At 41.7% G+C, this 14,798-nt stretch overlaps 1 protein-coding gene across 3 annotated transcripts in view; it reads right to left on the reverse strand.

Moving 5' to 3' along the window:
- The window catches only part of IQGAP2 (IQ motif containing GTPase activating protein 2), a 416,293-nt gene that overhangs the window by 189,019 nt on the left and 212,476 nt on the right, over nt 1-14,798 (reverse strand). For all 3 annotated transcript variants that reach the window (XM_040341144.1, XM_040341136.1, XM_040341153.1), the window contains exons 4-5: nt 7,047-7,124; nt 6,343-6,419 (exon numbers count right to left, since the gene is read on the reverse strand). In XM_040341144.1, the coding sequence (XP_040197078.1) occupies nt 6,343-6,419; nt 7,047-7,124 (155 nt within the window). The remainder of the gene's footprint in view (nt 1-6,342; nt 6,420-7,046; nt 7,125-14,798) is intronic.

The raw sequence follows: 14,798 nt of genomic DNA on the forward strand, positions 1-14,798 counted from the left end.
TCTCGGAAATACGCAGAAAATATGAGAGAGGAATAAGAATGCAGCATTACAGGAAATAAAAATACTAGGTGGAGTCGGGAGATGGTCAGGGAGGGGTGGGAAGGGTAGTGGGGGGGGGGGGGGGAGGGGAGGGAAGGGACTAGGATGGGGTGTTGCGCCACGTTATCACGTAATGGTAGCATGTTGGACCTCGTATATATGAGGAACGCTCTAGCCCGTTTAAATTGTTAAAGGGCTGAAAGAAGCTAAGTTTAAAAAAAAAAAAAAAAAAAAATTTAAACAATATGCAAATAGCAGAATAACAAATATAGAATCAAGCAAAAAAAAAAAAAAAAAAACTACCACAAATGATGCTATACCTGAAATAGAGACGGAATTATGAATAAAATCATGAGCAGGTCTCTTGCTGTGGTTATGTCTGACGTGGAAAAAAAAAAAAAAAAAAAAAAAAAGAATAGCATACAGTTTATAGCTTCCCCATGGTGTGTCCAGACAGGGTGTGATCCATGCTGACCCCTCTGTCTCCTGTGCCAAGACAGAACTCGTCTCCAGCATGCATTTGCTGCCAGAGACAAGAGCTGTCAATCAACCCTCATTAAATATTAATTTGCTCATGAATGACTGTATGGTCAGACAGCGGTGGAAGGAATGTGAGGCACACAGTCTACCACTCTAGCTCAACAAGAGGACATTAGATCAAAACAGGACAGCACATGTGCACACAGCAGAACCTGATAAAGCTCTTGGAACTGCCCCTTATTCCCCCAGTGCTGCTTTGCAGAGGATGACAGGAAGCCGATATCAAACAATTTCAAGTACTTATGCTACCTGTATATAAAAATACATTCGTTTTTAAAGCATACACAACTGTAGGTAATGGGAGTTTACACCACCTGGGAATTAGCGTTAATACTACACATCAGAGATCTATAAATTTAACATAAATGACGCTGAAACCTTAGAAACCCAGCCTTGTAGTCATCATAAATTAAAGAAGTATAGCCAAAGCTCATTTGGCTGTACTTCTCCTTTGGATCACAGGAGTGCAGCCTGTTCTGCACTCCTATGGCCCGTTTTCAGGAGACAGCCGACTGAAGCCCTCTGTAGGCTGATGTCACAGAGTTAGTGCAGGCTCTGGAAAGTTTGCGACTATATTGTCAGGATCTGCCCACATGCCTGGACTGGCATTCAGGTCAGCCTCTCAGCGAGCTGCTGAGAGCCTGAGCCGGCCACTCCCGCCCCCTCCACAGCCCAGCGATCAAGTGAGCGGGTGGGGGGGTGGCAGAGCAGAGAGCCGGTGACTTACAGTCACAAGCTCCCTGGTCAGGGAGATGTGAGAACTGGGTGATTGGTGGTGTTTGATCGCTCGGTTCCCACCCTTGGAGCCGGCTTGGGACCGATGCTGCATTCACCTAGGCAAGTATGATTCTGCAAATAACAAATACCCATACTTCTCTTTTAAGAAACAAATGCATTTCCTTGTGTCTTGACAAATGAAGAAGGGGGGGGGGGGGCAGTACAGTTACATGGAACAGACCAAGCAAGGCATTAATACACTACATAGCAATTAAGTGTGTTGCACGTTCTGCCCAAGAATAAGTGTATTTATATTTCAGTGAATTAGTTAAATATCTGCCATTATTACAAATGAGAAAAGGAAGAGGTTTCCACACACAGGAAATGTGCTGACAAGGCCAGGAAGTAGATAATGGAAGCCTCTAGGTAGCAGAGGACCGCTCTACCACTACTGCTACTTGCAGTGACAGGAAATACAAGGCAGATGTTAAAGGCTTTGCTTCACTCACTTAAACACTATCTGGCACCAAGCTCAATGCATCGTGCACCGTCTGACATCTCCAGCCCACAGAAAGCACTGTGTGACCTATGGTTCTTCTGACAAATATTGCTGAGAAAATTGTCTGTGTTCCATGTGAAATTATACAGGACTTGAATGTGTTGTTGTTGGGCTGCAAATAAATCAGAAGCGACGACATCCATATTTCTGGAGCTTTCCTTTAGAATGAAAACCCCTCCAAACAGATGTACTTTTAAACACAACACAAAGCCTAGCACAGCTGTGATTCCCACATCTGCGGCGATGATTTGTGCACAGCCAAAATCCCCATTTGGAAAGCAGATATGTACGGTATATGTTTTGCATCATCTAAATTGGAGCTTGACCCTGGCAAATATATACAACATCTAATGTAGATCAGAGTCTGTTCTATTTTCTGCTTAATTGTTGAACTAAAATTTTCCGAGCCTGGGTTACATTCAACAAAAACCAAATCCAAAGATCAGATCGAGAGATTCCAGCGTTTATACCTATACATTACAGGTATTTACAGAGCGCTCTGTACATAGGTTTGCGCAGCCTTTGGCATTAAGGGTGTGCACCCCAAAGCTCAAACACACTCTACCGATCACTCACAATGTTCATTCAGAAAGGGAAGGGGACGGTAAATGGCATATTTACTGGCCTCTTCCCACAGTCATCCTAAAACATCCACAGCAACAACGGGTGCGGGTGGGAAAGGAGGGAAGCCGGCAGTTCTGCGGGGGGAAGGGGGGGAGCCAGGTCAGTAGGGAGAATCTGTTCTGCAAGGGTGGTTAGGGTGTGCCTGGGCACACCTGGCACACCCTGTGCGCACACCTATGGCTCTGTACATATTGTACATTTACATCAGTCCATGTCCTCAAGGGGCTTACCATCGAACGTCCCTTATGCACATGTATATACTAGGGCCAATTTAGACAGGAGCCAATTAACCCACCAGCATGTCTTTGGTGTGTGAAAGGAAACCCACACAATCACAGGGAGAACGTGCACACACTATGTAGATAGTTTCCTGGATATGATTCAAACCAATGGCCACAGTGCTGCCGCTATGCAAAACTCAACTTATCCTAGTTACAAGCATTCACAATAAAGCAGGGTTGGAGAAATCTTTCCTGAAGTTTAGTCTTGCTTTCTGACAACGTGCATGGTAAAAAATGGGTCAATAGGCCAATGAGCAGTTCTGAGTTGGGGCATTTCCCATAGAAATTCAGGCAAGAAAAAAAAAAAAAAAAAAAGCTTTTGCTCATCTCAATTTGTTTCTTGATCCCCCCGCCGTAATTAATTTCTTCCACTGGAAGTTGACAGTCTTCAGAGTTGAATGACAGCCAGCATTATTCAACCCACTTCTGCTGAACTCGGGCTGTCATAGGCCCACCCCCTGGGAAAATGTCATGCCAGGCTTCAGGGTACACTGTACTGAATGGTGCTCAGGTCATTATGTAAGCACCACTCTGTGCAGGAACATGGATCTCGTGTTGCCACCAGAGCAGAAGTAAAAGCACTTGTGACATCACCACGCTATACTGGTCAAAAGTTTTTGAAAACCCCTATTTTTCTGCTTTTTATTGAAATATACACAGTTTAATGCCTCAATGTACTCTGAAATCAAAGCATAGAACAAATAAACAATCGGGCATAAAAAAGAAATCATGAATTTCTTTCATAAAACGTCACCTCAATTTTTGACGCATCCAAGTAGCCACCTTTTGCCGATATAACAGCACACTTGTGGTATTTTTTTTACAATAGAACTCAAATATTGTTCGGAAAGTTCTTCCCAGCACTGTTGCAGAAGTTCCCACAAATGTGTTGCTCTTGTAGGTCGCTTTGCTTCCACCCCTGTGTCCAGTTAATCCCAAGTCAGCTCGATGGGGTTTACATCTAGAGATTAAGGTGGTCATTCCATGATTTGGAGCCTACCGTTCGGTTCTTTTCTTCCAAGGTAGTTCTGGCACAGCCTGGAGGTATGTTTTGGGTCATTATCTTACTGTAGGATGAACTAGGTGTATTCCAGAGGGTATTGCATGGCGCTGCAAAATGCTGTGGTAGTAGTTTTAGTTCAGGGTGTCATGCACTCTGTGCAAGTGGCCAACTCCGGATCCAGCAAAAGAGCCCCAGACCATCACACTTCCTCCTCAATGTTTGACAGTTGCCGTCATATGCAGAGAAACCATCCTTTCACCTACTCAATGGCATACAAAAACCCTGCATGATGGACCAAAGAACTAAAATTTTGATTCATCTGTCCCATAAGACCAACTTCCAGTCTTCAGTAGTCGATGCCTAATGGCCTAGGCAAGCTTTTTTTTCTTATTTTGAAACCTGCAGCTCAAACTTTTCTCTTCACAGTTGAAACTGAGACTTGCTTACTTCAATCAGTGTTAAGCTGTGCTTGATGCTGTGGCGCGAGTTATGCAAGCTGTTGCCTCTCAGAAAGTGTTTTCTGCTATGGCTTTGGGTCTGCCATACCTCCTGCTGTAAGAGTTTCCTCCAGTTTACAAGAACCTTTGATGATGTAGGAAAACTTTACTCAATAACACATTGGCTGTCTTTGCAATTTCTCTAAAGGAAAAACCTACATTTTTAAGGGTTATAATGGTCTGTCTTCCTTTGTAAATTGCCCTTTTCTCACCATTATAAGCGCAATATACTACTTCCTGCAGTACAAAATTGTCCAAATATTGCTTAAGAGCATGCAGTAACACAGCCTGTTTCAGCATTGCATTTATAAAGACAGAGCAGCTTGTAAGTAATCAACAAAAGTTGGAACACCTGTAGGAATTGTTAGCATAAACGTTGAAGACGTAAAACAGTTGTAACCCAAAAAATAAACAAACAAAAAAAATAAAAAAAATATCCTGTTCCTTTAAGGGATAATAAACAGCATAGTGCTTCTGTAGTGTAATTTGTAACATTCTATCCTGTAAAATACCTGGTTGATCCTCCCCGTTCCTGGGTGCCCCTAGGTATGCTGACCACAGTAATCATGGCTGCTTATCCATGATACTGTGGTCAGTTTACGTGCCTCCATATCCCGCTGTGTTCAGAGTCCCTCCCTGTCAGTTCCTAGTGTGTGTGCCCGAGTGTGTGTGTGCGCAAGCTTGTGCGTGTCTCAATCCCTCCCCTCCTGTCATTATTTTGTGTGGCCTGCAAAGTCACTGAGCACAATTACTGGTACATATGATATACTTTGCTATCTATTTACTAATGCTAGCAGCATGAGGATTAAAAATAATTAATGTCGATTAAGAGTAAAGTTCCACTTTAACTTTGTATCACTTAAGGTTATTACCTGGATTTGAACTGTTGAGATTTCAATAGAAACTGGAAAATGGGAGTGCACAGTTTGCCTCACCGATTAAGGCATTCTTCTGCAGTAACCCCTCCTGGTGAAATAGGTTATCACGGTACACATCCATATATTTATGATTGTCATATTATGGACTTGATGAAATTCAGTCCACCAAGTGATTTGTGAAGGATCATCTCAGGTTCACATATGATACACCACACATTAGCAGGCAAATCGATTTATAATGCACCTTCACCATAATTTACTGGCACATTCAGAAGACGAATTGGTCATGTCTTGATTTCTCCTTAAGTCATGTCATCTGAGGATATCCACAATGTTCAGTGTATTTATATAGCTGCAAATGCTACAAGATTTACCTGTCTCTGAACTAGGTTCAGCCAATGATTTCCACCAATTACCTATGGAGACCTGCAGTGCTCTTTCCCCAATTTGCTGCAGATGTAGCAAGAATTTGCCAAGCATTACGCCCAATTCCTTACTTTGCATTCACTGACATTAGCCATGTACAACATTCACTAGAGATCTTTAAAAACATGGAGAATACTTCCATTGACTGCAGTAGAATGGCCCTCAAGTGATGAAAATAACATACATTGCTACAGAAATTCAGAGCCATAAAATGGACTATTGTTTAAAGCGGTTGTAAACCGCATAAACTTTTTTTTTTTTTTTTAAAACCTGCAAGGCAAAAGGCATAATCGGCTAGTATGCACCGCATACTAGCCGATTATGAAATACTTACCTCGGAACGAGGTGAACACCACTTACCTGGTCCACGCCGAGCAGGATGTCATCTTGCTCCGGCGTGTCTTCCGGGTATCGCCGCTCCAGCACTGTGATTGTCTGGAGCGGCGATGACGTCACTCCCGAGCGTGCGCGCGGGAGATTTAAAATCGGCAGGGTCCGGCGGATGCCGGTCCTTTCGCCGTAGATTTCCCCCTGCGAATGAGCCGCCCGCATTGCGAGGGGAATATCTCCTAAACCGTACAGGTTTAGGAGATATTCTTTATACCTACAGGTAAGCCTTATTATAGGCTTACCTGTAGGTAAAAGTGAAAAAGTGGGTTTACAATCACTTTAATAATCAGGAAAGGATTGTTTGGGTGCATTGTATAGAAAATATGTACAAAAATGCATTTCTATTTATTACACAAAACCACAAATACAACTTTTTTTATTTTTTTACCTTAATGCATGAATACAGTATATGACACGTGGAATGTTTTTCCGATCATAAACATCGGTGGTCTCTGGATAAAATATCTGTAATTGCACATCAAACAGGAAAAAATGTGTGACTCCAATTATAGAAACTTAATCAGTTGTATGTGATCAATTAAATACTAATTACATAAGAAAATATTTACATTTCAAAATTCTAAACACATTTAATAACAGTATACTGCCTAAATTTAAAGCATGTAGAAATTTTCTAAAGATTACACTAAAAGTATATGCTAGTCTATGGGATAATTCAAGGGGTATTCCACTTTATATATGGATGGATAACCCTTCTACCGCTCTCATAAATAGCAACACTGTTTTCAGCTTTTATAAAGCTGGATTCCATCTAAACTCAAAAGGTTCAAACCCTTGCTGAGTTTTTACACTTCTTCAATACCTCAGCAAGAGATCTAAAGACCCTGCAGGCGTTCAATTCCTGGGCTGTCCATTTCATTCAAAATAGAAAACCCAATGGAACTTGTTAAACAATGACTTGGTACATTGATCACATAGGGTTCATGCAGACTAGGTGGTACCTGTTTAGTACAATATGAGAGCACTGTGGATGACGAGTTTAGATTAGCTCCAAACTCAGCATTTCAGAAAACAGACCAGGGATTATATACACATCGTTTTTACTATATCATTACTAAAGCTTTTTCTTACCTTAGGCAGTCCTATTGATTCCATAGCCCGCAACCACTGTACGGTGTTATCTGTATGCCGAAAATGTAAGCCAGACCGCTGTTCAAAAAAATAAAATAAAAAAAAAGGATGCATAAATGTGCAAAGACCAAATAAAAAAATGTATAAATGTACAAAAAAAAAAGTGCACAAATAATGCTCAGAACAGGGAGACATTAAAGAAGAACCTCAGGCAGATAGATACAAAGAACCCAGCTCTTCTATGTATTCCTTTCAGTGTTGAAAAAAAAAAAAAAAAAAAAGAATAATCAATTTGCAACTCTGAAATCTGTAAACTGAGCTGCCGCAAGGCATTTGAAAGGCAGGCTAGCAATGGGAGACCAGCTCTAAGATTTTGTGTGAGAAAGTACCTAGTAGAAGCAGAACATACAAGTGTCCAGCATGGGTTCACCTGTGTCCTACTATTTACTCCTAATCCTAGAGGCACGGCAGCACCAAAGATCTGAAGAGGGCACATCGCCCTTCCTAGACTTTGTAATTGTACAGTGTGGCAGGGGCAGGTTGATGACAACATTATCTGCTCACTTTACAACCTTTTCAATAGAGAATATGCTACAAATATGTATTACAACTCTTTATCCAGCATGGCACGGTAACCACTTTGACTGGCTTTTGGAGGGGACTGTGGACAGGCATCTTTCCTACTGATTATGGGCCCTGGCTTTTGAAGGGGCTCTGTTCTTTGAGAGATGTGTGCCTGGAGGACCTTTGGATTCAAGTCCTTGTCTCCGTGAAACATACAAACTCTGAGAACCGGAGGACCCGGATACAGATTTGGGGCCACCGTTTTCTTGGGGTATAGGCAGACTGTTTATTAAGGGGTTATGTGTTTACTGTTAAGTGTCTTTCTCCCATTGTTAATTGAGTCACCTATTGTTTCGGTCTGTTAGCAAATTCTCCTGGGAGATTCCCACATGAGATGATTGGTCTTGTGTCAATTTTACCTCGTTACCAAACCATTGTGGTTTGTTTACCCCAATGTGTAATATTTGTTCTTATTGTTCATGTGGTGACTGCTCCTTTGTTTTGTTCTGTCTGATGCTTGGGGTAAAATTACTATATTCAAGGTTTTATGGTGGAGGAGATACCGAGTTGGGGTTTTTAGCAGTCAGTCACAGCCATTTGTCAGTAAGTTCTCTTTAAAGTAGACTTGAACCATAAAAGTGAAGATTTTCTACGCATTACCCTGAAAATGTAAATTTTATCCTAAATGTTTCCTGCAGAATTACAGTGCTATTGTTTTCAATCAGACAGACCCTGTCTGGTACAGTTACAGTAGATATAACCCTGTGCACCACAACCCTGTCAGAATTACAAAAGATTCAGATAAAACTTTCCTGAAATACAAGACCATTTACACTCCAGTCGATCAGGTTTCCTACCTTCCCCTTTTTTCAATGCTGCAGCCTCTATAGGCCTCTTCTGTATTCCACATTTCTGGGAGTGTTGGAAGCTGGTGTCCCTATATCTGCAATGTGGTTCTTTTCTCTGAGCCTGTCACTGTCAAGTCCTCACACAGTGGGGAACACAGACATCCAAAACTCCCATAAGTGTCCACTGACAGACTGTAGTGCTGGAACGAAGGAAGGTAGGAGACATCGGCTCCCAAAGATGGGACAGCTTTCTAGTGCAAGGCTAGGCACAGGACATTGCAAACTTTGGCAGGGCAGTGGGCTATGGAAGGAGCAGAGTAGCAGATGGGGTGGCATTGTGTGGCATATAAGAGATGATGTTGGCATTGTCTAAGCTAAATCTCAATGGGACGATTGGAAGACTGGTTGCCCTGCTGATAGGAAGAGGGCAGTGGTGACTTGTCCTGGAAATTACAGAAGGCAGATTGGTTGTTGTCTTGTGCATCATACAGTGTAATAACCATAATATTAAAAAACACCATATCAGTCATACAGTCAGCTGTATAGCAGACAAAAAAAAAAAGAAATAGGTGGAAGACTTTTTAGCAGTTAACAATCCAACACGCTAGTCTATTGACAGAAGACGGTAAAGATTTTATTTCATAGCGACTGTACAAATACAGTCAGAAAACGCTTCCTTTCAGATATATTTTTAGTGTCGGACATACCAGCCCATACAACAATCTGTATGGAACAAAGGAATAACCTCTGCTCTCACATACGTCCTGGGAATTCTCGGCTTGTAAAATAATAAAAGTAATCATACTGATCTGAAGACTGCCACTACCTTGTACAGTTTGTCCAGAAAACTTCTGACTTTACAGTAGCGCACGTCTTAAGCAAGGTCATCTGATAACCAGTTGAGGTAACAAAGGGAAATATTTCAGAGAACATCCACCTGCCATACTATGAACTCTACAATAATCTGGGGCACGGTAGCTATGGCATAGTGAAATGTCAGAGCTGTGTCGGGAACCATCCAGGATGCCATGGAATTGGGTCAGCTCCTCCTGGCATTGAGAGCACAGGCAGCTCCACAAATTACTTTAGAAGAGAGGATAAGCAGGTTGGCAGATACACAAGAAACTTCACAGTATTTACTGTGAAGAAGCTCTCTAGACAATGGCTCACAGATAAAGACCTGTCAACCTTCTATATTATTTACTATTGCCAGGGCTAAACTATATATTCATTCAGCCACTCACTGCAAGACATTCATACAGAGACTGGGAATAACAAAGGAAGAATAAGGTAAATGTTATGCCAAGATAATAGCAGCAGCACTACATAATTGCCCCCGACTAAAAAGACCACAGAGACTGTCAATTATGTAATTGAAATTAATAGGCAGATTCAAGTAAAAATTATAAAGCCAACCTTTGATGTAAGTAAATGCATATTTCCAGCCCCTGGTGCCATTAATTATACCATTCCAACCCCTGTTGCTTTGAAAATATAAAGCCATAAGCCAGCCTCTGATGTCAGTAACAGCAGGGTGCCAAACATGGTATCAGCAAATGTAAATGCCAATTTCTTATGCATGTAAAATGTATTGCCAGATACCAGTATGAGTCAGTAGCCTTTAGTCTAGTGCTAGTAAATGCATCAGCACTGGGACACAGTGGCTAGTGTCTTGCGATTTGGTGAAAGACCCCCCCACCCAGCCTGCTGATTGGACAATAAAGAAGCAACAGCACACTGATATCAAGCTTCTGCTTTATCCACCTGTAAGAACGTTCACAGTGTTAAGCCTCATACACACGGTCGGACATCAAACAAACTTTCCCTTGGATTTTTGTCCAAAGGGAGTTGTCCGGTCACACCCATAGCATACACACTCTCAGACGTTTCTGCAAACTTTTCGAAAACTTTCCCAATGTTATGTGTTTTTTCTGATCTTTTCCGCCACCCTTTGGTTAACTTCTGCTATTGTTGGTTGATTTTAACATTGGTTCTGAGCATGCGTATTTGCACTTTGTACAAAAGTCCGATGGCTTGCTGTACACACGATCGTATTAGGCACCATCGGACTTTTGTTGCCGAAAAGTTTGTCTGTTTGCAGACCGAACTTTTTGTCCGATGAAACCCCAAAAAGTTGGTCCGATGGAGCGTACACACGATCTGACAAGTTTGAAAACTTGTTGATTTTGAAGTTTGTTGGCCGAAAGTCCGACCGAGCCTTTAGATTGGCAGCACCCTGCAACGTAGAACCTTGTGTTGGTTCAGAATGCTAATCCTTCATCTTACTAAATGATGTGCAGAGAATTACAGAAGGCTAGTAAACAGGCAGAATTGAAGTACTTCTATTAGCTCACTATAGATGAAGTCTGATCTCCAGCATAAAAGTTCTCTCTCCTCCGGGATCTGTCTCTAGCAAAGTTCTGGACCTCTGTACACCCCTTTCAAAAGGGTAAAATCAACTTTATTGGCCAGCACATGCACACAAACCACCCACAATCCTCCATCTAACATGTTTCTCCCGTTATTTTGGCTTAATCATAAGGCAAAACTTATACTAGCTGTAGTAAATAATAAATGTACTACCTTTTTAATGAAAACATAAGTTGTTGTGCCCATTTAATCCAGCAGGCTAGTAAAAGGGAAAATTCTGATGCTTATACCAACTGTAGTTAAGAATAAATGTAATACTTTTTAATTAAAAACATAAATAAATTAAAAAAGGATAAGTATTTTCCCCCACACATAATAAAGACATGCTGTTAGGGCTGTGTAATGGCTAGTTGTATGGCATAGTGAATAATGTTGTATGAGTAACGGATAGTGGCAAGGCGTAATGATTAGTTGTACTGCATAATGGTAGTTGTAATAAGTTGTATTGATAGGAAAAAAAGCATTTCAACAACTGGCAGAATGGCAAACTGCCACTTGTTGCGATGCTTATTTAGAAAAAAAAAAAGGATAAGTATGGCCAAAGCCATCTTTGGCCCCGCTTCTCGTATGGATCACAGGAGTGCACTTTGTTCTGCACTCCTTTGACCAATTTTTAGAGGACAGCAGGTTCCGGAGAGATCCAAACTTTACAGCCGGCATCCATCCAGATGTATGGACTGGCAGCTGGCTCAGCCTCTCAGCAAGCTGCCGAGAAAATGAGCCAGCCGCACCAGCCCCCTCCACAGCCTGGAGCGCCAGTGAGTGCTGGAGGGGCAGAGCAGAGAGCCAGTGTCTAACAGTCACCAGCTCTCTGTGCAGCAAAGGCTGATAACTAAGCAATCAGAAATTTCTGATCACTCAGTTCTTGGTGTAGAGCAAGTGGAGGACAGCTGCAGCCATCAAGGGGAGTATGGTTGTTTATTTTTTGGCATTCATGAACTTCACTTTGCAGGAGCACATTTTTGTGGGATTTCAAGCACCCAGCTTTCCCAGAAGGCAGTGGTGGGGAACAGGTCACTCACACATCCTAGATGGCCTGAAAGCCAGGGCCAAGGTTTCATGGGGATTTTTTATTCATAGATTATGCACATGGCTTTTACGCTATGTCTATATAGGGAATGGGGGCTGTGAATAAAGTGAAACTTCATTTTGTTGAAGGTACACTTTAAAGGCTCATTCAATTCTTCCTGCAAAACAAAATGCTGTTGCAAGCTCCAGTGCACCAATTAGACAAACATTAAAACATTTTAATATGCCTGACATAATGTCATTTTAAATTGCATGCCATTCTAGGGCTATGTCATGGTAGCGACCCTCTTGCTAGTGACTAAGTCACTAGCAAGATGATTACTAAAAAAAAAAAAAAAAAACGCACTTCTATGGCGTTGCACCCATCCTAGCCAAAACACTGCAAAATCTTACTAAGCACTAAAATAATTTTCAGGTCTCGAGTTACCCTTATTAAAACCAATTCACCAGGGGGTAATGGGGAAAGTGTTCCTCACAATAGTGGTTAGTAGGAAGAATGCAACCCATATAGTGAGGGTCAGAATGCCAGTCTTATAAATAGCTAAAAAGATAATTGGTGTCATGCTTGAGATTTTACCAAGTAGCACAGGCCTGAAACATTACAGATACCATCAATAGGAGGTCAATCAGCCACATCGCTAGCAACTCCTAGCATCCTATCAAGGAACCCTAGGGTTGAGAATGGCTTCTGTAAAAGCAGAGTGTTCTATTGTAAGTGTGACAAAGGCCTTAAAGTGGTGGTAAAGGCAAGAGTTTATCTTCTGTGTGCAGCAGTCCCCTTCAGCTCCCCGTAATACTTAACTGATCCCCCTCTCGATCTAGCGATGTGCACCGAATTCCTCGGCCATCTGGAACTCTCCTTTCCAATTGGCTGAGACACAACAGCGGTGCCATTGGCTCCTGCTGCTGTCAAAGTCAGTTAGCCAATGAGGAGAGAGAGGGGGCAGGGCCAAACCTCAGCTCTGAGTCTAAATGGACACACAGAGCTGTGACTCGGTGCCCTCATACAGTGCCTTAAAAAAGTATTCAGACCCATTGAAATTTTCCACATTTTGTCATGTTACACCCAAAAACGTAAATGTATTTTATTGAGATTTAAAAAAAAAAAAAAATATGTGAAAAGTGTAGCGTGAATTTGTATTTAGCCCCCTTTACTCTGATACCCCTAGTGGACTCAATTGCCTTCAAAAGTCACCTAATTAGCAAACAGATCTAGAGTTAAAAGAAGGAAAAGTGGTGCTGTTCTGCAAACATCAAATAATGAAATGTGAAATCAACAAAAAAGTGCTACAAGGGAACAAATCCCCCGAAAGTGGTGTAAACTGTGTGCACTATATATTGAATAGGAAAAATAAAAACTGCGCCAATAATAAGTCCACAGAGGTCCTCAAATGATAAGAGGATTTAGTGTGAGATGGATGACCTGCAGGGCATATAGCAATAGAGGTAAATCAGCTCAAACAAGTCTATATGTGGAACATTGGTCCATATGTATTGATTGAAACAACACCACAATGAATCGGATAAAAAAGGCCGCTTGCCAGAGGGCAAGCACTAATAAGCATTCGGCTTTAGCCCAGTCACAGCCTTTAACATCAAGGGAATGATGACACAGGAGGTACTGTAAGTACCTGTACTGTTAAAATTTATCGAATTAAAAACATAGGAAAATGCCGGCCGGCAATGTAGGAGCCCTTGCTCCTCAAGTCAACGTGGTGACGTCACTGCGCACCCTCCTAGACGCGTTTCGTCATACACAGACGTTCTCAATGGGGGTAGTCCTACCCCCATTGAGAACGTCTGTGTATGACAAAACTTATTCGTGCTTGCCCTCTGGTAAGCAGCTTTATTATACGAGGGTGAGCACCTACTCATCTGTGATTCATTGTGGTGTAGTTTCAATCAATACATATGGACCAATGTTCTACATATAGACTGGTTTGAGCCGATTTACCTTGATTGGTGTATGCCCTGCAGGTCATCCATCTCAAACTAAATCATCTTATCATTTGAGGACCTCTGGACTTATTATTGGCACAGTTTTTATTTTTCCTATTTTGCTTTCTGTGTTTATTCCACCCAAGCTGCTGCTTTTGTTTTAGTTTTTTAGTTTAGTTTCTCATGGTTAGCGTGTTTTTTTTCTATTGCCAACTATATATTGAATGCCATATGATGGCTAATATAAATGTGTACTAAACAACACAATTTCCCAAACACATGTATGAGGCTATGTGCACTGTATAGTGGATGCAGTGTGGCGGCTAAATCAACATATCAATCAAGCAAAAAACTCTGAAAAACATGATAAATTATAAAAATAAACACATAAAAAATTAGAAAATAAATAAATACAAAAAAGGAGAAATCAAAAAATTGTCCTTATATTGAAATAAAGTGACTGATGGAAAATCAAAAATGGTGACAGTCCATCATGAATTCCAGCGTCAATGTGACTTTTCCGTGCTCCCCTCTCGTGTTTGCACTCACCAGAGTTTATATTGCAGTAAACTCCTATTCCTGATGACCCACTAGCCGGGATGATTGCTCCTTCACCGACTTTTATGGATAATCGTTTGACCACCTAGGAACTCAGCATTTCCCAGGGCAGATGGCGTGTGCTGTGGTATAGTCAGACTCCGAATAGTCCACTGGGGGTATCCTCCTCGCTCCACTGTATGCTCAAAGCATTTGGGTGTCCACATGGAATTTAGTGAAAAAACATAACATACCACCATAAGAGCCGGTTCACACTGGGGCGCCTCGTCATGCGACTCAGCCGCCTCACAAGTCGCGTCCCATTCTAATCAATAGAACCGTTCTAATAGGAGCGACGCAAGTCCCCCTGACTTAGAAAAAGGTTCTTGTACGACTTTGGGGGCGA

This window comes from Rana temporaria, chromosome 1 (assembly GCF_905171775.1).
Source record: "Rana temporaria chromosome 1, aRanTem1.1, whole genome shotgun sequence".
Taxonomy (NCBI): domain Eukaryota; kingdom Metazoa; phylum Chordata; class Amphibia; order Anura; family Ranidae; genus Rana; species Rana temporaria.